Source organism: Salmo trutta, chromosome 26 (genome assembly GCF_901001165.1).
Source record: "Salmo trutta chromosome 26, fSalTru1.1, whole genome shotgun sequence".
In the NCBI taxonomy this organism is placed as follows: domain Eukaryota; kingdom Metazoa; phylum Chordata; class Actinopteri; order Salmoniformes; family Salmonidae; genus Salmo; species Salmo trutta.
In genome coordinates, this window is record NC_042982.1 from 3,511,211 (window position 1) to 3,538,225 (window position 27,015).

Below are 27,015 nucleotides of genomic sequence, written 5' to 3' on the forward strand. Positions count from 1 at the left end.
AAATACTAATTGAGTGTATGTAAACTTCTGACCCACTGGGAATGTGATGACATAAATTAAAGCTGAAATAAATCATTCTCTCTACTATTATTCTGACATTTCACATTCTTAAAATAAAGTGGTGATCCTAACTGACCTAAGACAGGGAATATTTACTAGGATTAAATGTCAGGAATTGTGAGAAACTGAGTTTAAATGTATTTGGCTAAGGTGTATGTAAACTTCCGACTTCAACTGTAAATGTACGAATAAAGTTCTGATTCTGAAGTAAGCATAGCTTGAATCGCCCCCACCCTTTACACATCCCTGTTCCATGACGGCACACTCACTTTCTCCATCTCGGGGGGTTAGTAAGGGGCTACAGTTAATGACATTGGGCTCCTCAGGAACCACACTTGACATCCTGGCCTTGTCAGGTTTCCAGTAGCCTGCGTTATAAGGAGGAGTATAGGAGTTTACTGTACACAATGTAACTTTCCACTTGCTGTTTTGCCTTTTTTCACTTCACGACAAGCCAGTGCTTTACAGGGCATGCTTTCCACACCCGGCAAGTGGTGGCAGAAAGAGAGAGAGAGAGATGACGGCTCATGCTCTGAACGGTGAAGCATGCATAGGCTAGCAAGCACATACACGCGCTGATGGAGACACCGAGTTCCCGTGTCATAGTAGCACATACTATACATGAGAGGATGTGAAGTCGCACTCACAGCACTGGCAATATCCCAAACGGCACCCTATTTCCTATGTAGTGCACTACATTTGACAAGGGCTGGTCAAAAGTAGTGCACTATATAGGGAATATGGTGCTATTTGGGATGCAGCCTATGTTTGTGTATGAGAGAGTAAAGAGTGGATGGCCAGTACTGTAGCACATAGAGGTCTCTGTGTGCTGATTGGATGATGTCATTGTTTTCCAGACACTCGAGTTGTGAGATAGCACACACAGCTCAGCTCTGACTAACCTCTCTTCTCTCACACACACACACACACACACACACACACACACACACACACACACACTCATACAATTTCCACCCCTACACAAGCAGAAGAACTAGTTAGAAACAAATGTTTGCACAGAGGCTACAGTAGCCATATGCACAAAGCGCTGAATGATGATGTCACACACGCTGTCCAGCCAATCGATGGACAGAAGCGGCCAGAAGACTCACAAGCAAAGAGGTTAGAGGTTCTCCACACACACATGCACACGCTGGAGAGAACACACATGCATGCACGCGCACGCACACACACACACACACACACACACACACACACACACTGCAGAAGCTTGTTAGCAGTAGTGCCATGTTGCGGCCCACCGGGCTGTGCTCACCTCTCCTCTTGAGGGACTCAGCGATCAGGGCTGAGATGTGGATGTAACACATGGCCGCCTGAGGGACAGAGGAACAGGAGGAGAAGAGGTGAACAGTTTAATCACAGATACCATCACATCATTAACTAGGCGTCTCAGAGTAGGAGTGCTGATCTACGATCAGTTTGGACTTTTAGTTCACAATGAATAAGATTACCTGGATTACATGGACAGGGGGGAGATGATCCTAGATCAGCACTCCTACTCTGAGATGCTCTGATATGAACACTATCACAGTGTAACAACCCTAGTCTTGGAAAGTGCATTATAAACACGTCCAATGGAGGTAGGCTTCTTGAGACTGTGGCAGTCTGAACAAGTTTGAATTACCCGCTAAAAATGATGCTATGGTGTCAGAGGTGGGATGGTACAGTGGGTATAACAAGTATTCACCCCCATTCGATTTCTACACATTTTATTGTTACAAAGTGAGTTTAAAATTGATTTAATTGTGATTAAAAAAAAATCAATGATCTACATAAATGTAACATTTCATAAAAAGTAATAAAAAATGAAAACACAAATATTCCTTGATTAGCTGTGAGTCTTCTTGAGTTTGTCTCTAAGAGCTCTGCACACCTGGACTGTGTAATATTTGGCCATTAGGTGTTGGGGGTCATGGCTACACAGAAATGTTCAAGCCACTCTGGAACATTCACTGTCTTCTTGGTAACCAACCCCAGTGTAGATTTGGCCTTGTGTTGTACGTTATTGTCCTACTGAAAGATGAATTTGTCTCCCAATGTCTGGTGGAAAGCAGACTGAAGCAGGTTTTCCTCTAGGATTATACCTGTGTTTAGCTTCATCCCGTTTCTTTTTATCCTGAAAAACTGGGCAGTCTTTGCCGATGTCGAGCATACCCATACCATGATGCAGCCACCACCATGCTGGAAAATAAGGAGGCAGTTACTCACTGATGTGTTGTGATGGCCCCAAAAATAAGGCTTTGCATTTAGACCAAAACGTTTATTCCAACTTTAGTGCCTTGTTGCAAACTGGATGCATGATTTGGAATATTTTTATTCCGTATATGTATGTATTCTTCTTTTCACTCTGTCATTTAGGTCATTATTGTGGAGTAACTACAATATTGTTGATCCACCCTCAGTTTTTTCTTACAGCCATTGAACTCTAGCCGTTTAAAAAAAATTACCAACGGCCTCATGGTGACATCCCTGAGCAGTTTCCTTCCTGTCCTGCAGCTCAGTTCTGAAGGACGACTGTGTCTGTTGTGTTTGGGTGGTTTAATACATCACCCATTATTAACTTGACCATGCATGAAGAGATATTCAATGTCTGGTTTATTATTGTTATCCATCTGCCAATCACTGCCCTTCTTTATTTAGCTTTCGAAAAGCTCCCTGGTCTTTGTAGATTAATCTGTGCTTGAAATGCAATACTTGACTGAGGGACCTTACAGATGTTGTATGTATGTATGGGGACAGAGGAAGGAGTAGTCATAATTTTTAACTTATTATGTGATTTGTTAAGCCAGATTTTACAATTGAACTACACTGAAGAAAAATATAAACACAACATGTAAAGTGTTGGTCCCATGTTTCATGAGCGGAAATAAAAGATCCCCAAAATGTTCCATACGCACAAATTTGTTTACATCCCTGTTAGTGATAATTTCTCCTTTGCCAAGATAATTCATCCACTGGACAATAAAAGGCCACTCTAAAATGTGCAGTTATGTCACCCAACACAATGTCACAGATGTCTCAAGTTTTGAGGGAGTGTACAATTGGCATGCTGACTGCAGGAATGTCCACCAGAGCTGTTGCCAGATAATTTATTGTTAATTTCTCTACCATAAGCCGCTTCCAACGTTGTTTTATAGAATTTGTCAGTACGTCCAACGCCTCACAACCGCAGACCACGTGTAACCACTCCAGCCCAGGACCTCCACATCTGGCTTCTTTACCTGCGGGATCGTCTGAGACCAGCCACCTGGAATTTCTGCACAAAGGGCAACTGGCGGTGGAATGGACTTCAGGGAAGCTCATCTGCATGGTAGTAGTCCTCACCAGGGTATTGACCTGACTGCAGTTCAGCGTTGTAAACAACTTCAGTGGGAAAATGCTCATCTTTGATGGCCACTTGCACGCTGGACGTGTGCTCTTCACGGATGAATCCCGGTTTCAATTGTACCAGGTAGATGCTACGTGTACGGCGTCGTGTGGGCAAGCGGTTCGCTGATGTCAACGTTGTGAACAGAGTTCCTCATGGTGGCAGTGAGATTATGGTATGGGCAGGCATAAGCTACAGACAATGAACACAATTGTATTTTATTGATGGCAATTTGAATGCACCGAGATACCATGACGAGATCCTGAGGCCCATTGTCGTGCCATTCATCCGCCGCCATCACCTCATGTTTCAGCATGATAACGCACGGCCCCATGTCGCAAGGATCTGTACACAATTCCTGGAAGCTGAAAATGTCCCAGTTCTTCCATGGCCTGCATACTCATGTCAGCCATTGTGCATGTGTGGGATTCTCTGGATCGACGTGTACAAGCGTGTTCCAGTTCCCACCAACATCCAGCACTTCGCACAGCCATTGAAGAGAAGTGGGACAACATTTCACAGAACACAATCAACAGCCAGATCAACTCTATGCGAAGGAGATGAGTCGCGCTGCACGAGGCAAATGGTGGTCACACCAGATACTGACTGGTTTCCAATTCCACGCCCCCACCTTTTAAAAAAAGTTCTGTGAATAACAGATGCATCTCTGTATTCCCAGTCATGTGAAATCCATAGATTAGGGCCTAATTGTCACAGTATCCACAGAAGGTGGCGCCCCTCCCCGGTCGGGCGGCGCTCGGCGGTCGTCGTCGCCGGCCTACTAGCTGCCACCGATCTATGTTTCTGTGTTGTTTGGTTTTGTCTGTCTAGGTCTGCACCTGTTCCTTGTTTGTAATTAGTGTGGGATATTTAGTTTGTCTTTTTTGTTCAGGTATTCGTGCGGGATTGTTTTGTGTCTGTACGAAGGGCTGTTTGTATTTACGCTGCTTGTTAGTTCAGCGTTTTGGTGGAGCTGTCAATTTATTATTGCCGGGTTGCGCCCCGTTCACTTTATTGTTTTGGAGCTGTGCTCCGGTCGGGTGTTTAGGCGCTGCCTATTTTTCCCATACGGTGTTAATAAACATCTGTGTTTTTGGACCTCCGTCTCCTGCCCTTGACTCTGACCCTTCCTGCTACACTGATAGCCGTGACACTAATGAATTTGTTTCAACTCACATGAACGGTAACGCAGTAAAAACGTTGAAATTGTTGCATGCTGCGTTTTATATTTTTGTTCAGTGTAATTTAGTATTGCCTAAACAAAGGGAGTGAATACGTATGCCACAACTATATTTTAGCTATTTAAATTTGTAAAACATTTGTCGAATTTTCTTTTCACTTCGACATTAAAGAGTATTTTGCGTAGATCTATGACAAAAAAATTGAATTAATTTCAGTCCCACTTTGTAACGCAACAAAATGTGAAAAAAATCCAAGGGGGTGAATACTTATGATACCCACTGTACATATCTCTGTACCCTACAGTATAGATAACATAGCATCAGATCACATAACCCATAACATATTCCAGTAACCCTACTGTACCTCGGAGAGGTCTCCGTTGCGGACGTGTATCTTAGCCATGCTCTCCAGCCAGGTGCGCCGGAGCTCGGGCGTGCTGGCGTAGGAGTTGGCCAGGCTGTACTGCAGGTCCACCAGCATCTCCGGGTCCTTCTCATGCTCCTTCATCTGGGACGTGGCCATCAGCACCGTGCGGATCCGCTTGGTCAAGTCTTTCACCTCGGCAGGGAACGGTGTGTTCTGGGAGTGCAGATGGATCATACACGTTGGCATCACAGTTCATAAAGGTTTATTGTCCTTTTGCCCGTAAACACGGACAGTATACACAATCGCAGCATATACAAACATTATGAGTCACTAGAGGGAGTTAAGAGCGGAATCACTAACTCTCTAATTCCTCAACACTAGGGCTGACACCCAAATGGCACCCTATTGCCATATAGGCGGTGTCAGAGGAAGGCCCTAAAATTGTCAAACTCCTGCCACCCAAGACATAGACTGTACATCCTGCTACTGCATTAACTCTTTTGACGCATCACATACGCTGCTGCTATACTGTCTATTATGTATCCTGTTGTCTAGTCACTTTACCCCTACCTACAGTATACTGCTGTTACTGTCTATTATCTATCCTTTACTGCTGTTACTGTCTATTATCTATCCTTTACCCCTACCTACAGTATACTGCTGTTACTGTTTATTATCTATCCATTACCCCTACCTACAGTATACTGCTGTTACTGTCTATTATCTATCCATTACCCCTACCTACAGTATACTGCTGTTACTGTCTATTATCTATCCTTTACCCCTACCTACAGTATACTGCTGTTACTGTCTATTATCTATCCTTTACCCCTACCTACAGTATACTGATGTTACTGTTTATTATCTATCCTTTACCCCTACCTACAGTATACTGCTGTTACTGTCTATTATCTATCCTTTACCCCTACCTACAGTATACTGCTGTTACTGTCTATTATCTATCCTTTACCCCTACCTACAGTATACTGCTGTTACTGTCTATTATCTATCCTTTACCCCTACCTACAGTATACTGCTGTTACTGTCTATTATCTATCCTTTACCCCTACCTACAGTATACTGCTGTTACTGTTTATTATCTATCCTTTATCCCTACCTACAGTATACTGCTGTTACTGTCTATTATCTATCCTTTACCCCTACCTACAGTATACTGCTGTTACTGTCTATTATCTATCCTTTACCCCTACCTACAGTATACTGCTGTTACTGTCTATTATCTATCCTTTATCCCTACCTACAGTATACTGCTGTTACTGTCTATTATCTATCCTTTACCCCTACCTACAGTATACTGCTGTTACTGTCTATTATCTATCCTTTACCCCTACCTACAGTATACTGCTGTTACTGTCTATTATCTATCCTTTACCCCTACCTACAGTATACTGCTGTTACTGTCTATTATCTATCCTTTACCCCTACCTACAGTATACTGCTGTTACTGTCTATTATCTATCCTTTATCCCTACCTACAGTATACTGCTGTTACTGTCTATTATCTATCCTTTATCCCTACCTACAATATACTGCTGTTACTGTCTATTATCTATCCTTTACCCCTACCTACAGTATACTGCTGTTACTGTTTATTATCTATCCTTTACCCCTACCTACAGTATACTGCTGTTACTGTCTATTATATATCCATTACCCCTACCTACAGTATACTGCTGTTACTGTCTATTATCTATCCTTTACCCCTACCTACAGTATACTGCTGCTACTGTCTATTATCTATCCTTTACCCTACCTACAGTATACTGATGTTACTGTTTATTATTTATCCTTTACCCCTACCTACAGTATACTGCTGTTACTGTCTATTATCTATCCTGTTGTCTAGTCACTTTACCCCTACCTACAGTATACTGCTGTTACTGTCTATTATCTATCCTGTTGTCTAGTCACTTTACCCCTACCTACAGTAGACTGCTGTTACTGTTTATTATCTATCCTTTACCCCTACCTACAGTATACTGCTGTTACTGTCTATTATCTATCCTTTACCCCTACCTACAGTATACTGCTGTTACTGTCTATTATCTATCCTTTACCTCTACCTACAGTATACTGCTGTTACTGTTTATTATCTATCCTTTACCCCTACCTACAGTATACTGCTGTTACTGTCTATTATCTATCCTTTACCCCTACCTACAGTATACTGCTGTTACTGTCTATTATCTATCCTTTACCCCTACCTACAGTATACTGCTATTACTGTCTATTATCTATCCTTTACCCTTACCTACAGTATACTGCTATTACTGTCTATTATCTATCCTTTATCCCTACCTACAGTATACTGCTGTTACTGTTTATTATCTATCCTTTACCCCTACCTACAGTATACTGCTGTTACTGTCTATTATCTATCCTTTACCCCTACCTACAGTATACTGCTGTTACTGTCTATTATCTACCCTTTACCCCTACCTACAGTATACTGCTGTTACTGTCTATTATCTATCCTTTACCCCTACCTACAGTATACTGCTGTTACTGTCTATTATCTATCCTTTACCCCTACCTACAGTATACTGCTGTTACTGTATATTATCTATCCTTTACCCCTACCTACAGTATACTGCTGTTACTGTCTATTATCTATCCTTTACCCCTACCTACAGTATACTGCTGTTACTGTTTATTATCTATCCTTTACCCCTACCTACAGTATACTGCTGTTACTGTCTATTATCTATCCTTTACCCCTACCTACAGTATACTGCTGTTACTGTCTATTATCTATCCTTTATCCCTACCTACAGTATACTGCTGCAACTGTTTATTATCTATCCTTTACCCCTACCTACAGTATACTGCTGTTACTGTCTATTATCTATCCTTCACCCCTACCTACAGTATACTGCTGTTACTGTCTATTATCTATCCTTTACCCCTACCTACAGTATACTGCTGTTACTGTCTATTATCTATCCTTCACCCCTACCTACAGTATACTGCTGTTACTGTCTATTATCTATCCTTTACCCCTACCTACAGTATACTGCTGTTACTGTCTATTATCTATCCTTTACCCCTACCTACAGTATACTGCTGTTACTGTCTATTATCTATCCTTTACCCCTACCTACAGTATACTGCTATTACTGTCTATTATCTATCCTTTACCCCTACCTACAGTATACTGCTGTTACTGTCTATTATCTATCCTGTTGCCTAGTCACTTTATCCCTACCTACAGTATACTGCTGTTACTGTCTACTATCTATCCTTTACCTCTACCTACAGTATACTGCTGTTACTGTCTATTATCTATCCTTTATCCCTACCTACAGTATACTGCTGTTACTGTTTATTATCTATCCTTTACCCCTACCTACAGTATACTGCTGTTACTGTCTATTATCTATCCTTTACCCCTACCTACAGTATACTGCTGTTACTGTCTATTATCTATCCTTTACCCCTACCTACAGTATACTGCTGTTACTGTCTATTATCTATCCTTTACCCCTACCTACAGTATACTGCTGTTACTGTCTATTATCTATCCTTTATCCCTACCTACAGTATACTGCTGTTACTGTTTATTATCTATCCTTTATCCCTACCTACAGTATACTGCTGTTACTGTCTATTATCTATCCTTTACCCCTACCTACAGTATACTGCTGTTACTGTCTATTATCTATCCTTTACCCCTACCTACAGTATACTGCTGTTACTGTCTATTATCTATCCTTTACCCCTACCTACAGTATACTGCTATTACTGTCTATTATCTATCCTTTACCCCTACCTACAGTATACTGCTGTTACTGTCTATTATCTATCCTTTATCCCTACCTACAGTATACTGCTGTTACTGTCTATTATCTATCCTTTACCCCTACCTACAGTATACTGCTGTTACTGTCTATTATCTATCCTTTACCCCTACCTACAGTATACTGCTGTTACTGTCTATTATCTATCCTTTACCCCTACCTACAGTATACTGCTGTTACTGTCTATTATCTATCCTTTACCCCTACCTACAGTATACTGCTGTTACTGTTTATTATCTATCCTTTACCCCTACCTACAGTATACTGCTGTTACTGTCTATTATCTATCCTTTACCCCTACCTACAGTATACTGCTGTTACTGTCTATTATCTACCCTTTACCCCTACCTACAGTATACTGCTGTTACTGTCTATTATCTATCCTTTACCCCTACCTACAGTATACTGCTGTTACTGTCTATTATCTATCCTTTATCCCTACCTAAAGTATACTGCTGTTACTGTCTATAATCTATCCTTTACCCCTACCTACAGTATACTGCTGTTTCTGTCTATTATCTACCCTTTACCCCTACCTACAGTATACTGCTGTTACTGTCTATTATCTATCCTTTACCCCTACCTACAGTATACTGCTGTTACTGTCTATTATCTACCCTTTACCCCTACCTACAGTATACTGCTGTTACTGTCTATTATCTATCCTTTACCCCTACCTACAGTATACTGCTGTTACTGTCTATTATCTATCCTTTATCCCTACCTACAGTATACTGCTGTTACTGTCTATTATCTATCCTTTACCCCTACCTACAGTATACTGCTGTTACTGTCTATTATCTATCCTTTACCCCTACCTACAGTATACTGCTGTTACTGTCTATTATCTATCCTTCACCCCTACCTACAGTATACTGATGTTACTGTCTACTATCTATCCTTTATCCCTACCTACAGTATACTGCTGTTACTGTCTATTATCTATCCTTTATCCCTACCTACAGTATACTGCTGTTACTGTCTATTATCTATCCTTTACCCCTACCTACAGTATACTGCTGTTACTGTCTATTATCTATCCTTTACCCCTACCTACAGTATACTGCTGTTACTGTCTATTATCTATCCTTTATCCCTACCTACAGTATACTGCTGTTACTGTCTATTATCTATCCTTTATCCCTACCTAAAGTATACTGCTGTTACTGTCTATAATCTATCCTTTACCCCTACCTACAGTATACTGCTGTTACTGTCTATTATCTATCCTTTACACCTACCTACAGTATACTGCTGTTACTGTCTATTATCTATCCTTTACCCCTACCTACAGTATACTGCTGTTACTGTCTATTATCTATCCTTTACCCCTACCTACAGTATACTGCTGTTACTGTCTATTATCTATCCTTTACCCCTACCTACAGTATACTGCTGTTACTGTCTATTATCTATCCTTTACCCCTACCTACAGTATACTGCTGTTACTGTCTATTATCTATCCTTTACCCCTACCTACAGTATACTGCTGTTACTGTCTATTATCTATCCTTTACACCTACCTACAGTATACTGCTGCTACTGTCTATTATCTATCCTGTTGCCTAGTCACTTTATCCCTACCTATATGTACATATCTACCGCTATTACCTCGTACCCCTGCACATGGACTCGGTACTGGTACTCTGTGTATATAGCCAAGTTAATGTTACTCATTGTGTATTTATTCCTCATGTTATTATTTCTCTCTGCATTCTTGGGAAGGGTCCGGAAGTAAGCATTTCACTGTTAGTCTCCACCTGTTGTTTACCAAGCATGTGACATAACATTTGATTTCATGCAATTCTACGCCTTTTGCCATAGGGTGGAGAGAAAATGTTGCTGTTTTAAAGCGAGTTTGTTGCAATTCTACACATTTTACCATGGGACAGAGAGAAATGTTTGCCGTTTTTAATATGATCTCTGAGTGAGACTGACTAACTTAGATAGCTGGCCCCTAGACTAACTTACCGATCAAAAAAAAAATTGCTGACAAGGGCTAATTGAGTGACTATTAGTGACAGACATTACATGAGAAAAACTGTTGGTACGCAACAAAATTTAGAAATTGCACCTTGTGTTTTCTAATTTTCTACCTCGCAACCGTAAATTGACACCCCGACTGAGTTCCTCCGCCAGTGCCCATCCCTGATATATACTGTAGTGGATTATAAATGGCAATAGGGTGCCATTTGGGACACAGGACATTTCTCACTCCATTCCCTGTTCTCACCTTGAGAGGAGCATCTCCGTTGGCAAAGTTATTGATGATGGCCAGAGACTGTTGGAAGCGTGAGCCTCCGATGCCAGCATCCGCGATCAGCTGACTCACTGCCTTGATCAGCTGGAGTGATGGAGGAGAGAGAGGAGAGAGAGGAGAGAGAGGAGAGAGAGGGAAAGAGAGCAAAGGGGACACTAATCACAACCGCTCTGAAACAGTGTGGCGATGTGTGTGTGGTCTCTGATCGGATGCTAAACAGTCTGTTTCAGAGGTAAACAAAGCCATAGAAATATCGTGGCCTTTCTCTATCCAGGCCCTGTGTTCACCGAACAAAACAGTGAAAATAAAGAAAGCTCTGGCACACACACACACACACACACACACACACACACACACACACACACACACACACACACACACACACACACACACACCCTTGTCCACTCACCCACATACCCACCTCCACGTCTACACCAAGACCCACACCACACACATCCCTCCACCTCCACTGACTGACCTGTAGGTGGGAGCGGACGATGGACTTTCCCTTGGTGAACTCAAAGTTTTTCCTCATGAAGAAGTAGAGGAGCGCGGAGGCCTCAGTCTGGGTGGAGCTGGAGCGGTGGTTACAACACTTCAGGATCTCGTAGCACAGGCAGCCACACAGGTCCGCTTTACCCTGGAAGAACGCAGAGGGGAACTAGAGAGAGAGGGGGCGTAAGAAGGGAGAAAGAGGGGAAGTAAGGAAGGGGATAGAGAGAAGAGATGGGGGTAAAGAGGAAGAGAGTACGGAAGGAGAGAAAGGACGAGAAAGAGAGACAGAGAGTTCAGCGTCAATAATGTAATGTGAAGTCAGTTAGTGTGCATGTGTGGGAGAGAGCTATAGGCTAGTACTCAGACCTTCTGTATGAAGAGGCGCAGGGCAGCGAAGACATGTCTCAGGGTGCTGGTGGACTGATTGATCTGGAAGAACAGGAGGTAGGTGTCAAACACCTTCATCAGCAGGTTCTGACCCTCGTCCTGCAGTAACTGTTTCTGTGGGAGAGAAAGAACAGCAATCAACATGTGTGCTTCCCAAATGGCATCCTATTCCTAACCTCGTCCACCAGCCGGCACTGCGGTACCAACTGAGTCTGGGAATAAGGGTACCCTATTCCATATATAGTGCACTATTTTTGACCAGGGCCTATATGGCTCTTGTCAAAAGTAGTGCACTATATAGAGAAAATGGTGCCATTTGGGACACAGACATAATATGAATCACAAACGAGTCAAAAGACAAAACAAAGCAGCATGTCTAGGTTGCTGGGTTGCTTTATAGCAATTGTAGGTATTGATGGACAGCTAACTTGAGGACTGAGGAGTGCACAGTAACCTACAAGAACAACAGAAGATACAAATCCCTAGCTTGGAATACAAACTGAATATCTCAGATTCAGTGAAGTGAAACAATAGTGAATAGTGAAAAAGAGTGGTAATTTAGTGCGGATTTCAGGTGAAAAAGTCACTGTTGTTCTTAGTAATAACCACAAGGTGGCAGTGGCATATTAAAATAGGCTCATGAATGACAGGTCTAGGATAAGGCAAAATTCTAGAAATTTCCCCTACAATTCCCAGGTTTTCCAGAAATCCTGGTTGGATTTCCTGTTTGTTCCCTCGTGATTCCAGGAATCTTCCAACTGGGACTTCTGGAAAGCCTGGGAATTTTGGAAAAGTTGAGCAACCGTAACAGGTCTGTAGGTTGTTAAGATCGGTGTTTGACCATTCAGACAGTGGTCAGTGTTGTTGTCTGACCTTGTGGTGATGAACAAAGAGGCCCAGAACATCCAGTACAATGAGGGCCACCTCGGTGGACAGATTGGCCTCGATGTCCGTCGGGCTCAGGTGGTCACCCTCTGGGATGTTCCCATCTGACGGAAGGACAGGAAAAGGGCAATGGTACAACAGCACAGCTTGCAACAACAGCTCAACCCTAACAATAACCCTCACGCACCTAACAAAACACAACACGAGAGACAGAATTATAATAGCTAAGTAATGCTACTTAGCACTGTAATAGATAAAAAAATAGCACTATTGGCGGTTGGTAAAAGTAAAAAAGCCTTTGGCTTAGTACAACAAAAGCTCATTTAACTAACTAAATAACACAACACATTGATGTAAACTAAACAGTTTTTAAATGGGACTGGGGTGGCATTGCCCAGCGGTGTTGTTAGGCGGGAGTACTCGGGGGGGGGGGGGGGGGGGGGGGGGGGGGGCATTACCAGTCTCCATCATCTGCAACAGCTTGGGGTTGGTCAGGGCGTTCTTGGCCCGGATGATTGGCATTGTCTGGGAGCGGGCGTGCCGATGGCCATCCTGTCCTGACAGCATCCTGGTGACCAGACGGTCAGGGGTCAGAAGGTCAACACATAAGTTTCAACCTCACAAGTCGGGGCGGTGTTCAGCAGGGACGAAACGGGTGAAAGCGTTTTGAAACAAAGGAGATACTCTGTGAACCTATCCAATAGGAACGCTCATTTTACCCGTTTCATAACGTTTTGCGTTTCGTGAACGCGACGCCCAATATATTCACTCCACCTCGAAAACAGCCTGTAATTCTGCACTGCCGCCCAATCCCAAATGGACCAGTAGACCTTACGCTCTAGTGGAGATCTGAGAGGACGTGATTGGTATAAGCAATATGGGGACATTTCCAATTAACCTTGGAGGACCATTTATTGATTGCACCTGTCAAATCTTATCAAATCTCCACAAGTGCATAGGGCGTAGGGTCCAGGGGTCCATTTGGGATTGGTCCTAAGTGTGTGAAAATGTCTAAGAAAACATTAGCACCTGTAACGTGACAACACACATGTTAATGCGACCACGTAGTTAAACGGGATTGCTGATAAGACAGGGATTCTATTTTTAAATGGGGGAGGATATGCAGACAAAGGACTAGCCAATTACACCACGCCACACGTATGGTAGACACTGAGGGGCATGCTGGGCAAACAGAGCGGCCACCACACTATGTCACATGACACACTCACAATGTCCACCACGGATGGTCACTCGTTCAGGACAATGAAGACGACACTGATGAGCAGCAATGATGAACTAAACTCATAACAGGACAAATGGTGTACACAAACTCAGCTGTCCTATTTCTAGTTTCCTGGACTAAAAATGTATAGTTTACTGGACAAACATGGAGTTGAGTGATAGAGGCAGAAAGGTGCTTTTCTGTTCCACTTTATTTAGAGCTTTCGTCCAGTAAGCTATACATTTTTGTCCAATAAACGATATAAAAAATGTTTAAGAGACCTAACTACTGTTACATACACTGCCTGTAGAAAGTCTACACCCCCTTGAACTTTTTTCACATTTTGTTGCATTACAAAGAGGGATTAAAATGGGTTTAATTGTCATTTTCTGTCAACAATCTACACACATTTTACAATAAAACTGTAAAGTAACATTTTGGGAGGAAAAGTCAAGGGGTCCGAATACTTTCTGAACCGCACTGGATTTATCACACTTTTCACTATCGTGCCAACCTGAACTATATTATACTGTCCCTGATATTTTATTTTCACATTGTCCACATTGTCCAGCAACTATAGTGGATGTGTAACCAGGTCAGCGGAGTACAGCTCGGCTCGGCTCAGCTCAGTAGTGTGAAAAGGGTACGCATGTGTGCAAGTTCGTGTCGGACGCTGTGTGGAGCTCCGAGGTGAAGGTTCCCCTCGGTACAGATTCCCCCTCCCCCAATCCTAACCTTAACCATTAGTGGGGTAAACGCTAAACTGATCCAAGATCAGGTGGTAGGGAAAACTGCTCCCTGTGTGGAGGGGCCCCCAGGTAGCGAGTGTGTTTACCATTGAGGGAGCAGGCCTGAGGAGGACTGGGCGGAATGGTTAGAGCCCTTCAGGGTGCCATTGTTCTGGATGCCCTGGGCCAGCTTTACCACAGCCGCTAGCTTCCTGTTCACAAGCCAATGACACCAGCGTTAAGTAACAGCATCATTATCATCATCATCATCATACTCTTCCTCCTCGTTGTCAAATTGAACATCACGACCCGAATTTATCAAGCGTCTCAGAGTAGGAGAGCTGATCTAGGATCAGTTTAGCCTTTCAGGTCATAATGAATCAGATTATTATGGACGGGGGGGGGGGGGGGGGGTCCTGAACCTAGATCAGCACTCCTACTCTGAAACGCTTGATACATGTGGGCTCAGGTGGGCTAAAGCCAACAAGCCAAGCAGAAAGAGGAGGGGGTCATTTCAGTATGGGACGCTGCCACAGCAAAGCAGCGGGGTTAGATGGAGAAATAAAGACATTTCTCCAACGTTAGGTTGAGGTTGCCGTTAGTTTGGAAGTACTTTAAGGGCTATTGAGAGCATTAGTTGGAAGCGAGGGTCAGAGAGCTTTAGTAAATGCAACCTAGTTTGCTTGTTGCTAATACATTAGCCAGTATATGTGGTGACAGAGATGAACATATGAATTGAGCCTAACAAGACCAGCTAATGCTCAATCTCAATAAGCAGATTTGTCCGTGGTCAGGTCACTGATGCTTCTACGGCCAGTAATCACAGAGAATGTAGGGCAGCGGATGGAGGGATGATGAGGAAGAGGGATGGTCATCGTGCGACACGAATGCTACATGGTCATTAGCTTACATATGACAGCGGCAAAGCCATGCAGTAGCTACACACACACACGCACGCACTCGCTCGCACACACACAAAATTATCACAGCAAACGTTTCAGGGTTAAACGGAGAGAAATCAGTCGTCGTGGCACCACATTCATACCACATGTAGTGTGGCCGTCGATACATGTGCAGTCACGTAGACCATCCATTAACACATCAATACACACATCAATACACGGAGCGGAGAGGAGAAAGCACAGAGGGGGAGGCAAGAGCAAGGTCAACGAACACACACTCCAGTGTAATCAGTGTGTTAACATGTAATATCAGTGTTTACGAGTGTTTTAATGTATTGTCAATGTTATAGAAATGCTGACAAGTGTAACAGAAAACAGCCGTTTAGTGGATGGGTCCCAAATGGCACCCTATTTGCCTTTGTCGAATCAAATCAGTGTATCGATCGCGTACACAGATTTGCAGGTGTTATAACAGGTGCAGTGAAATGCTTATGTTTCTAGCTTCAACAGTGCAGTAGAATGTCTCGCAAATACAATACAAACACACAAATAATAACACAAATCTAAACAAGAAATCAAGAAATAGCAGAACTGGTCCAATGAACAATCCAGGGCTGGATATATTAGAGCGAGCCTGTGTCAGAATCTAGAATATAAATACATGGTGTATAGACAGTATCTAATTAGGAAATACAATGTCAAGAATACAGTATATACAGTACCAGTCAAACGTGGAATCATGTAGTAACCAAAAATGTGTTCAACAAATCCAAATATATTTTAGATTTTAGATTCTTCAAAGTAGCCAACCCTTTGCCTTGATGACAGCTTTGCACACTCTTGGCATTCTCTCAACCAGCTTCATGAGGAATGATTTTCCAACAGTCTTGAAGGAGTTCCCACATATGCTGAGCACTTGTAGGCTGATTTTCCTTCACCCTGCGGTCCAACTTATCCCAAACCATCTCAATTGTGTTGAGGTCGGGTGATTGTGGAGGCCAGGTCATCTGATGCAGCACTCCATCACTCTCCTTGGTCCATCACTCTCCTTACACCGTAGGAGTTCAGAAGCAGGGCCCTGAGCATAGTGACAAGCTTGGAGGGTACTATGGTGTTGAAAGCAGAGCTGTGGTCGATGAACAGCATTCTCACATAGGTGTTCTTCTTGTCCAGGTGGGATAGGGCGGTGTGCCCTACTACTACCCATAGGGGTAGTACACCCTGGTCAAAGGTAGTGCACTATAAAGGGAATAGGAGCAGGGGCCATAGTGCTCTGGTCAAAAGTAGTTCACTATAAAGTGCTATTCGGGACATAACCAGCGTTACAGGTGTGTTGTGTGTTGATGTGTCACTGTATGTATGCCCCTGCTAGGCTGTATCCACTCAACAGAGAGATGTGCTGGATGAGGTAAGAAGAGGGAAATAAAAACCAATGAGGCGCAATTTAAATGGAATAGGTTATAGGAATGTCTCAGCAAAACCTTTAAACAGCGCTGTGGATGCACAAGTCATCGTCCATACTTCAAAAAAGAGCTCACACTGAGTTCAGACAGGCATCAAAGTGTTGGCGCCTCAGAGAAGGAGAGAGAGAGAGAGAGAGAGAGAGAGAGAGAGAGAGAGAGAGAGAGAGAGAGAGAGAGAGAGAGAGAGAGAGAGAGAGAGAGAGAGAGAGAGAGAGAGAGAGAGAGAGAGAGAGAGAAAGAGACAGACAGACAGAGAGAGCCTATTCAAATCCCCCAGCAGCCTCTCTGATTAAGGTTGCATGTTACTTATCAGCCCCAGACAACGTATGTGACCCAAATGGCACCCTGTTCCCTTTATAGTGCACTTACGGGCTCTGGTCAAAAGTCTCCCAGCCCCTTCGTCTTTACTCTACTAATGCCTGACAGAGTTAAACACACCACATTCCCAGCCTTTTGTTGGCTCTGACAAAAACAGAACAAAAAGAAAAAATAAACGTCTCTGCTTTTTCTTCTTCACATTGTGGAGAACATAAGGACAAATGAAATTAGACGAGAGGAATTGAAATTCAGGCGAAGAGAAAAAGTCTGGCTGGGAAAGGCTATGACTGCTCCAGGATCCACGTACCCAAACACGCACGAACACACAAAGTGTACCCCAATACCTGTATCTGAGGTGTGAATTGAACAGCATCACACACTGGTTTGAGCTCACTAGAGCATATCCATGTGATCAGGGTCTTCACCACACACACACACACACACACCAACAAACACACACACACACCAACAAATAGACAGACACACACACACACACCAACAAACAGACAGACACACACACACCAAACAGACACACACACCAAACAGACAGACACACCAAACAGACAGACCGCCCCCCCAACTACCATGCTCTTGCCAACCACGACAGTGAGAAACGTCCCAGTTCGGCCCACCTCGTTGTCAACATCTCTGTGTGTCTGCCATGAATCATATTTCCCCCTTCCTCTCCACCCTCTCTCTCTCTCTCGCTCTCTTCTCCCTCCCTCTATCGACTGCAGCCAGCAGCAGGAGAACTATGGGGTTGGCAGGGGATCCACCCTCTTTCTTGTCTCCCCAGTAGATGCAGACACAGACACAAGCAGGCAAACACACGTGCACACACACAGACAGACACACACACACAGACAGACACACACACACACACAGACAGCAGCAGCTGGGGCTAGGGAGACAGTCAGTGAGCCCCACCCTGGATCCTGGGAGTAGCCTGGTTGTGTGTGCATGCGCATACAGTACACAGATTCCGTTTGTGTGTTTGTGTGTGACCGACTGCTGCGTGCGCATACATTATGCACATTAAGTGTGTATGTGACTGTGTGTCAGTTGGGGGGAGGGTAGTTGAATATGTGTGTGGTTGAATGTGTGTGTGCATGTGTGTGTGTGTGTGTGTGTGCATTTGGCTGTTGAGCAAACGTTACATTTCAAACAATCTGACACAAGGTTCTGTTGCATGTCTTTCATTGACAAAACCAATGAACACACACACACACACACACACACACACACACACACACACACACACACACACACACACACCCTCTGAGTGGGAAAAGAACAGTAGCAGGAACACAGTAGCAGGTAAAAGTCCCTGTGGAAGGCTGATACTTACCTGGCTATGTGGCGCTTCCCCAGGAATCTGAAGTGCTGGAGACACAGCCTGCATAGAGGAAGAGAGGAGAGAGTGTGTATTAGGGTGTGTGTATGTGTGTGTGTGTTGAGTATAGGTTTGTAAGCGTGTGGGCGCATGTGGGTATGTGCTGTCACAATGCATGTGTGTGCTTGTGCAGTCACGATGTGTGTGTGTGTGTGTGTGTGTGTGTGTGTGTGTGTGTGTGTGTGTGTGTGTGTGTGTCTTGGAGCTGTGTGTTATAAAGACTGAAACTCCAGCAGAGACAGGAAAGTGAATTTACTGCAGTGAATTTACTGCGGAGCTGAGTGGAGGCTAGGGGAGAAAAGTTGGAGCCTATTTCTCTATAACTCTCGTCAGTTTTACAGCCCCCCGCTCTCTCTCTCACTCTTTTATCGGTCTCATTCGTTCCCCTCTGCCAAGTCTCCCATTATTCCCTTCCTCCTCCGTCTCTCGATGATATGTACACCTTCCTCCTTCCCTCCCTCCACGTAATGAGAGGACAAAGTCATTAGCACTGGAAAGTTCAACTAAGCCTACTAAAGTTCAACTTCAAGTTAGGGTTAGATTCAATCCGGACCGCAATTGGCATGCTGACTGCAGGAATGTCAACCAGAGCTGTTGCCAGTGAATTGAATGTTCATTTCTCTACCGTAAGCTGACTCCAACGTCGTTTCAGAGAATTTGGCAGTACGTCCAACCGGCCTCACAACCGCAGACCACGTGAAACCACGCCAGGCCAGGACCTCCACATCTGGCTTCTTCACCAGCGGGATCGTCTGAAGGGGGGGTGGAGTATTTCTTTCTGTAATAAAGCCCTTTTGTGGGGAAAAACCCATTCTGATTGGCTGGGCTCTGGCTCCCCAGTGGGTGGGCTTGGCTGCCAAGTGTGTGGGTATACGCCCTCCAAGGACCACCCACATGCACCCCTGTCCAGTCATGTGAAATCCATAGATTAGGGCCTAATACATTTATTTCAACTGACTGATTTTTTTTAATTAACTGTAAATCAGCAAAATCTTCGAAATTGTTTTATGTTTATATTTTTGTTCAGTATGTGTTTGTGCTGTATGGTCAAAAATGTGTAATCATTTCTTCTCTTCCCCTATAGGCTTCTTCACTACCAAGGTCAAAGGGAATGCACCATTTCTGTTACTTTAAAAAATATCAATAGTCAGTTAAGAACAAATTCTTATTTCCAATGACGGCCTTGGAACGGTGGGTTAACTGCCTTGTTCAGGGGCAGAACGACAGATTTGTACCTTGTCAGCTCGGGGATTTGATCGCGCAACCTTTCAGGTACTAGTCCAACGCTCTAACCACTAGGCTACGCTGCCGCCCCAATGTACAGTGTTTTATTGAAGAATGAATACGTCACAACTGTGAATAGATCACAACTGTTTAGAAGTAAAAAAATCATAAATTAAAAAACAAAAAAAACAAATGTGATTCTTCTTGTGTTTTTATCAGGTGTGGGGTGTTATATAATCAAACTACGATCACACATTTCATCTTTTGAGAACGTAAGCTTTTCTATTTCACCAAGGGGGGGGGGGGGGGTTCTTTAGTAGGTTTCTGCTGGTCATCAAGCAATAATACTGGAGACACCAGCACCAATACCCAACCACATTAAAGTGCCAGTCAGTGGAACAACTGTCATTAGTGTGCTTGAGTCAGCAAGAACACTCTTAATATTCCCCATATTCCTCTTTTAATCAACCTCTTCCCTGGCTTTGCGTTTTCAACTACTTCTTTGAAGTCTGAAATGGGTAGTTGTGTCTTTGAAAATAAATGGAATGTATCCAGCCACCTGTAGTATCTGTCCATCTACAACAGGGACAGAGGAAGTGCTAACACTGAGGATACTCACTCCAGGATGTTGAAGAAGTCAGAGATCTCCTGGTGTATGGCTCGGTGCCAATAGGAAACCATCACCTCTGCAAATAGAAACAAAGGCAGTGTTCTTATCACATGTACTTGTACGACTTCACTGTGCAAAAGCAAGAAATTGACTAACGGCGCAAACCAGTATCGCGAGACTCTTAAGTATCGCGGCAAGCAAACAAAACATGACGCAGACTTCATTTATTGAGGAAAACAGTCCTAATGTTGGAAACAAACAAACAAACAAACAAACAGCCTTATTTCGTCATCCAGAGTGACATATGTTTACTTCCCAAGCGTTAGCACCAATAAGGCATAACTTAGACTTCTTCCTGTTTTCCTTTCTGCCAATTGAGTACACTGGTATCGTAACAACCCTACTGTAGGCTACGGTCTGGTATGGAAGAGGTTAACACTAAGGAATTGGTACTAGCTTCCCGGCTACTGTAGTGTAGGCTTAGCATATGGTCCGATTGCTAGCAAGCCACTGTACTATTGGCTATGGTCTGGTAGTGAAGGGGTTAACCATATAATTACATAAAGAACACATATACAGTGCACTCCAAAGGCATCGGGACAGTTGTTGGTGTGTTGGCTCTGGATTCCAGCAGTTTGGATTGGAAATGATGCAATGGCTGAGGTTAAAGTGCAGATGATATTTGTGCTTCTGTAACTTTCTCACTCATCATTATTCATGACTCATTCAGGATGATCCGTAACCATGGTAGCATCCACATTGCTGTAGAAGTGTTTAGAAACAGGTTCTATTCTTATTTACAAAAAAGTGGCTTCAAAATGACACAAAACATGATGTACCATTCATTTACATTGTCCACAAAATGAACTGAAACACAACCAAAACAAACGGCAAATACATCCAACAACTGTGTAGTCACAAGCTTGATGTAGACATTGCGTGCTATGAATATTGGACTAAATACACTACATGGCCAAAAGTATGTGGTCACCTGCTCGTCAAACATCTCATTCCAAAATCATGGGCATTAATATGGAGTTGGTCCATCCTTTGTTGCTATAACAACCTCCACTCTTCTGGGAAGGCTTTCCACTAGATGTTGGAACATTGCTGCAGGGACTTGCTTCCATTTAGTCACAAGAGCATTAGTGAGGTCGGGCACTGATGTTGGGCGATTAGGCCTGGCTTGCAGTCAGAGTTCCAATTCATCCCAAAAGTGTTCAATGGGGTTGAGGTCAGGGCTCTGTGCAGGCCAGTTAAGTTATTCCACACTGATCTCGACAAACCATTTCTGACCTCGCTTTGTGCACGGGGGCATTGTCATGCTGAAACAGGAAAGGGCCTTCCCCCAAACTGTTGCCACAAAATTAGAAGCACAGAATCATCTAGAATGTCATTGTATGTAGTAGGTTTAAGATTTCCCTTTACTGGAACTAAGGGGCCAAGCCCGAACCATGAAAAACAGCCCCAGACCATTATTCCTCCTCCACCAAACTTTACAGTTGGCTCTATGCATTTGGGCAGGTAGCGTTCTCCTGGCATCTGCCAAACCCAGATTTGTCCTTTGGACTGACAGATGGTGTAGCGTGATTCATCACTCCAGAGAACGCGTTTCCACTGCTCCAGAGTCCAATGGCGGTGAGCTTTACACCGCTCCAGCCACGCTTGGCATTGCACATGGTGATCTTAGGCTTGTGTGTGGCTGCTCGGCCATGGAAACCCATTTAATAACAGTTATTTTGCTGACACTGCTTCCAGAGGCAGTTTTGAACTCAGTAGTGAGAGTTGCAACCGGGGACAGCCGATATTCTGCATTCGGCAGTCCCGTTCTGGGAGGCTTGTGTGGCCTACCACTTCGCGGCTGAGGCATTGATGCTCCTAGACGTTTCCACTTCACAATAACAGCACTTACAGTTGACCGGGGCAGCTCTAGCAGGGCAGAAATTTGATGAACTGACTTGTTGGAAAGGTGGCATCCTATGACGGTGCCACGATGAAAGACACTGAGCTATTCAGTACATTCTACAGCCAATATTTGTCTATGGATATTTCATGGTTGTGTGCTTGATTTTGTACACACGCCAGCAACTGGTGTGGCTGAAATAGCCGAATCCACTCATTTGAAGTGGTGTCCACATGCTATGTAACTTTTTACTACTTTAATACACATAGTGAATTTGTCCCAATACCTTTGGTCCCCTAAAATGGGGGGGGACGACGACTATGTACAAAAAGTGCTGTAATTTCTAAACTGTTCACCAGATATGAATGACAATAACCTCAAGTTAATAAAAGCTGACAATCTGCACTTTAACCTCATAGTCATTGTATAATTTCAAATCCAAAAATAAAATGTCAAAAATGAATTGTGTCACTGTCCCAATACTTTTGGAGCTTACTGTAGTGAATTATACAGTAGGACCCGCATGGAGGTAACGCTATGTGTCTCACCCTCCGATATGGTCTTCATGATGTGGAGGAAACACATGAGCAGACTGCGCGTCTCAGCCTGGTCCAGCTTGTCAAAGCGAGATCCAAAGCCTATCAGAGACTGAGGCCGGGCAAACTGATCACAGAGAGAGTGACGGAAGGAAGGAGAGGGGGAGGGGAGAGAGAGGTGGGAGGTGGGGAGAGAGAGAGAGGGGTGGCAGAGAGAGAGAGAAGACAAATACATTATTCTTTATGCTATAGTTCTTTTCTTTTTTGTTCTTTCTTTAAGCCAGCACAGTGTCCGCACAACATTTCTGGACATGAAATACTGCTGAGTGAGTGCTGTCATCTTTCTCACCTTTTCACATCCGTCCATCTTGTCGCTGTTCCTGTCACCGGTGCTGGGGTTGGACTCTATGCTGATCAGAGAACCCCGTGAGTCGGCATGGTTACCCGTGGAAACAGCCAGGGAGGAGAAGGCTGGGGGGGGGACGACAGTTAGAGGTTATGGACCTTTATGTGCAGAGAGGTGCACACACAGTTGCAAACACACACACGCGCACACACACTACCTGTGATGGAGTTGAGCACCTCTTTGGAAAAGGAGGCATCCACCGAGTTACCATGGCGAACGACGTGAGCCGCCTGACCTGCCACGCCCACTCCCACACTCAGGTCGTCTCTTGAACCCTGGAGAGGGGGAAAGAGTTTTCTCTAACACCACTAGGCCAGAGGGATACATTTCACTGTGACGCCACTAGGCCAGAGGAAATATTTCATTGTGACACCACTAGGCCAGAGAGAAACATTTAACTGTAACACCACGAGGCCAGAGCGGATACATTTCACTGTGACTCCAGTGGGCCAGATGGAAACATTTAACTGTAACACCACTAGCCCAGAGAGAAACATTTAACTGTAACACCACGAGGCCAGAGCGGATACATTTCACTGTGACTCCAGTGGGCCAGATGGAAACATTTAACTGTAACACCACTAGGCCAGAGGGAAACATTTCACTGTAACTCCACTGGGCCAGAGAGAAACATTTAACTGTAACACCACTAGGCCAGAGGGACACAATTCACTGTAACTCCACTGGGCCAGAGGAACACAGTTCACTGTAACTCCACTGGGCCAGAGGGACACAGTTCACTGTAACTCCACTGGGCCAGAGGGACACAGTTCACCAAACTCTTACTTGGTCACTGGAGGTGAAGTAGATGGGGAAAAGGTCTCGGAGGAAGAAGCGAGGCATGTTGTCCAGGATGAGGCCGTACAGAGGCAGGTAGAGGGACGCTATCCTCGCCTGTTTATCCTGGAGAACATGAAGAGAGAGGTAGGAGAGAGAGGGGGGAGGGGCAGAGGGAGAAAAGAGAGAGGGGTGGCGGAGAGAGAGGAGAGAAAAACAGAGGGATAGGGAGGAGAGAGAGAGAGGAGAGAGAAAAGGAGGGAATAGAGAGAGAGAATTTGAGAGAGAGAGACACCGATAGTGAGCGACAGACCTACAGAGAGTAAATATCAGGGGTTTTAAACTGTGCCTGATTGAGAGAGGAACAGAGATCTGTCAACAGTTGTACAGCGTTGGGTTTGGCAGGCTCCTAATCTCAGATGGGTTCTGGCTGTCTGGGGTTGAGTCCAAAATGGCACCCTATTCCCTACTGTACATAGTGCCCTACTCTTGACCAGAGCACCTCCTCTCCTCGGGTGCTCAGAGGTCCCAGTGAGAATGGCGCATTACTTAGGATGCTTCCTGTCCACCGAACCACAGGATAGGGTGTGTGTGTGTGCCCAGATTAATGATTTCCTGCTGTTTCATATCATCCTAGCCACCACTGTAATGCGCCTCTTTTTACTAACCCACACACACACACTTTTAGTCAATCCAATATCTGTGAGAAAATCTCGACACAGAGAACCCTCCTGGAAGTGTGACGTGATGACAGGCAAAGTAAAAAGTGATTTTCACTGTGTATATGTTTCAGTCAGCTGTAGTACATTGTACACTGTCCAATCAGAATATTTCAGTTTCCTGTGTGGAACATCGATATTGGTACAGCCTGGTCCCAGATCTGTTTGCACTTCAGCCAACTCACAACGGTAATCAGAGGAGTTGGCTAAACTAAAACAGAAACAGATCTGGAAGCAGGCTAATATTGCTATGTGGCCCTAGCCTTTATTACAGACATACATTACATGATCAGACCTGGAACAAGAAATATGACAAACTGACTTGTTGGAAAGGTGGCATCATATGACGGTACCACATTGAAAGTCACTGAGCTCTTCAGTGAGGCCATCCTACCGACAATGTTTGTCTATGGAGATTGCATGGCTGTGTGCACACCTGCCAGCAATGGGTGTGGCTGAAATAGCCAAATCCACTAATTTGAAGGGGTGTCCACTTTTGTATATATAGTGTACTTCTCGACTATAGGGCTCTGGTCAAAAGTAGTGCACTATAGAAAATAGGGTGCCATTGGGGACATTCTATTATTATCTGGTGCCCGCTACATGGCATTGGCGTGTGTGGCGTACCTTCATGGCATAGCGGGCGTCCAGCGAGTGCTTGGCCATCAGGTTCTTGAGGCTGGCGAGGGCCAGGTGGCGCAGGTCCTGCTCATCCTGCAACGCCAGGCCCAGCTCCCGTAGCAACAAGCCCGTCAGGAAGTGCTTCCGGCAGAACTCGCCCGTCAGGCTGTACTCTGGCACATCCACTAGGGGGAGAATAAGGAGGGAGAGAGAGGCGGTTGGGGGGGAGAAAGAAAGGGGGAGAGAAAGAGAGAGTGGGGGAGGAAGAGAGGAGAGAAAGAGAGAGAGAGCTCAGTGCCCCAACAGCATCCAAGTCTCATATACAAGTGGTTCTCAACCTTCTTTATAGCAGAGACCAGAAAGCTATGGTCCTTCCTTCTTGGAGGAACCCTTACATTAAAACCAACCCTTTAGAATTGACTAAATTGATGTCAGCTAATCATTTTAGTGACTGGTAAGCAACATCTCAGGGACCAGAGCTGGTCCTAGTACCAGAGGTTGAAAAACCGCCATACACGACTGCTGCACATACGAGAATTCTCCGGCACAACCACCACTACACTAAATGTTAGAACTAAATGATGGGTTGTTTATTCCACCCAGTTCCATTCGTATGGTAAAGAACATCAGAACAACAACATGTGAATATCACAAAACGGGACCAATAATTACCCTGAGCACTTCGCATTTGTTGTGATGCATTGTCTGAAATGGACAGGAAAGAGAAAGAACAGAAAAGAAAGTGTTAAGCGGTGCAACGAATGAAGATGAACGCAACGGTGTTAAAACCTAAGACGGACTTCGATTGGGTCCCTGTGAACCCTTGATGGCCTCTGACCTGTGATGTGAGCGGAGGGGAGGGGCAGACTGAGAGGGATGTAGTGCTCGTGGTTGCACACCTCTCGCAGGAACTCAAACTTGAACTCACACAGCACCTGTTGAGAGAAACATCGGGGTCTGAACTAGGGCTGTGGCGGTCACAAAATTTCGTCAGCCGGTGACTGTCAAGCAAATAACTGTCGGTCTCACGGTAATTGACCGTTAATTAGCATAAACACATTTAGCATTTAGCATCTCCTGGCGACTGATGCAGACCTTTGTAACATACACATTTTAAAAAGTCAAATAAATCCATGTAATATTTCCTTCACCTTCACAATAAATCCATAATTTATTTTAGACAGTTCTAAAGAAACATGATATGAAGAAAATGTAGTCTATTTTAGAAGAAGAATAGCATACTCTGAGTTGTCCTTATGTTAGGTCCTGATCTGGCTATGCCATATGACTGTGGGCTACAATAGTTCATTTAGCAGACAAGATTTTCTTAGAATTCTGTGGCATTATTTTAT

At 44.2% G+C, this 27,015-nt stretch overlaps 1 protein-coding gene across 1 annotated transcript in view; it reads right to left on the reverse strand.

The window, feature by feature from the left end:
* LOC115162913 (dedicator of cytokinesis protein 10) overlaps window positions 1-27,015 on the reverse strand; it is a gene marked incomplete in the record, with an annotated part of 159,506 nt that overhangs the window by 22,154 nt on the left and 110,337 nt on the right. Inside the window, 18 exon segments of the mRNA XM_029714424.1 lie at window positions 330-428; window positions 1,337-1,394; window positions 4,994-5,209; window positions 11,048-11,158; window positions 11,553-11,735; window positions 11,936-12,070; window positions 12,830-12,945; window positions 13,300-13,409; window positions 14,899-15,003; window positions 18,823-18,870; window positions 20,711-20,777; window positions 23,153-23,267; window positions 23,490-23,611; window positions 23,704-23,821; window positions 24,333-24,449; window positions 25,670-25,848; window positions 26,336-26,368; window positions 26,502-26,598. Of these exon segments, the coding sequence (XP_029570284.1) occupies window positions 330-428; window positions 1,337-1,394; window positions 4,994-5,209; window positions 11,048-11,158; window positions 11,553-11,735; window positions 11,936-12,070; window positions 12,830-12,945; window positions 13,300-13,409; window positions 14,899-15,003; window positions 18,823-18,870; window positions 20,711-20,777; window positions 23,153-23,267; window positions 23,490-23,611; window positions 23,704-23,821; window positions 24,333-24,449; window positions 25,670-25,848; window positions 26,336-26,368; window positions 26,502-26,598 (2,029 nt within the window).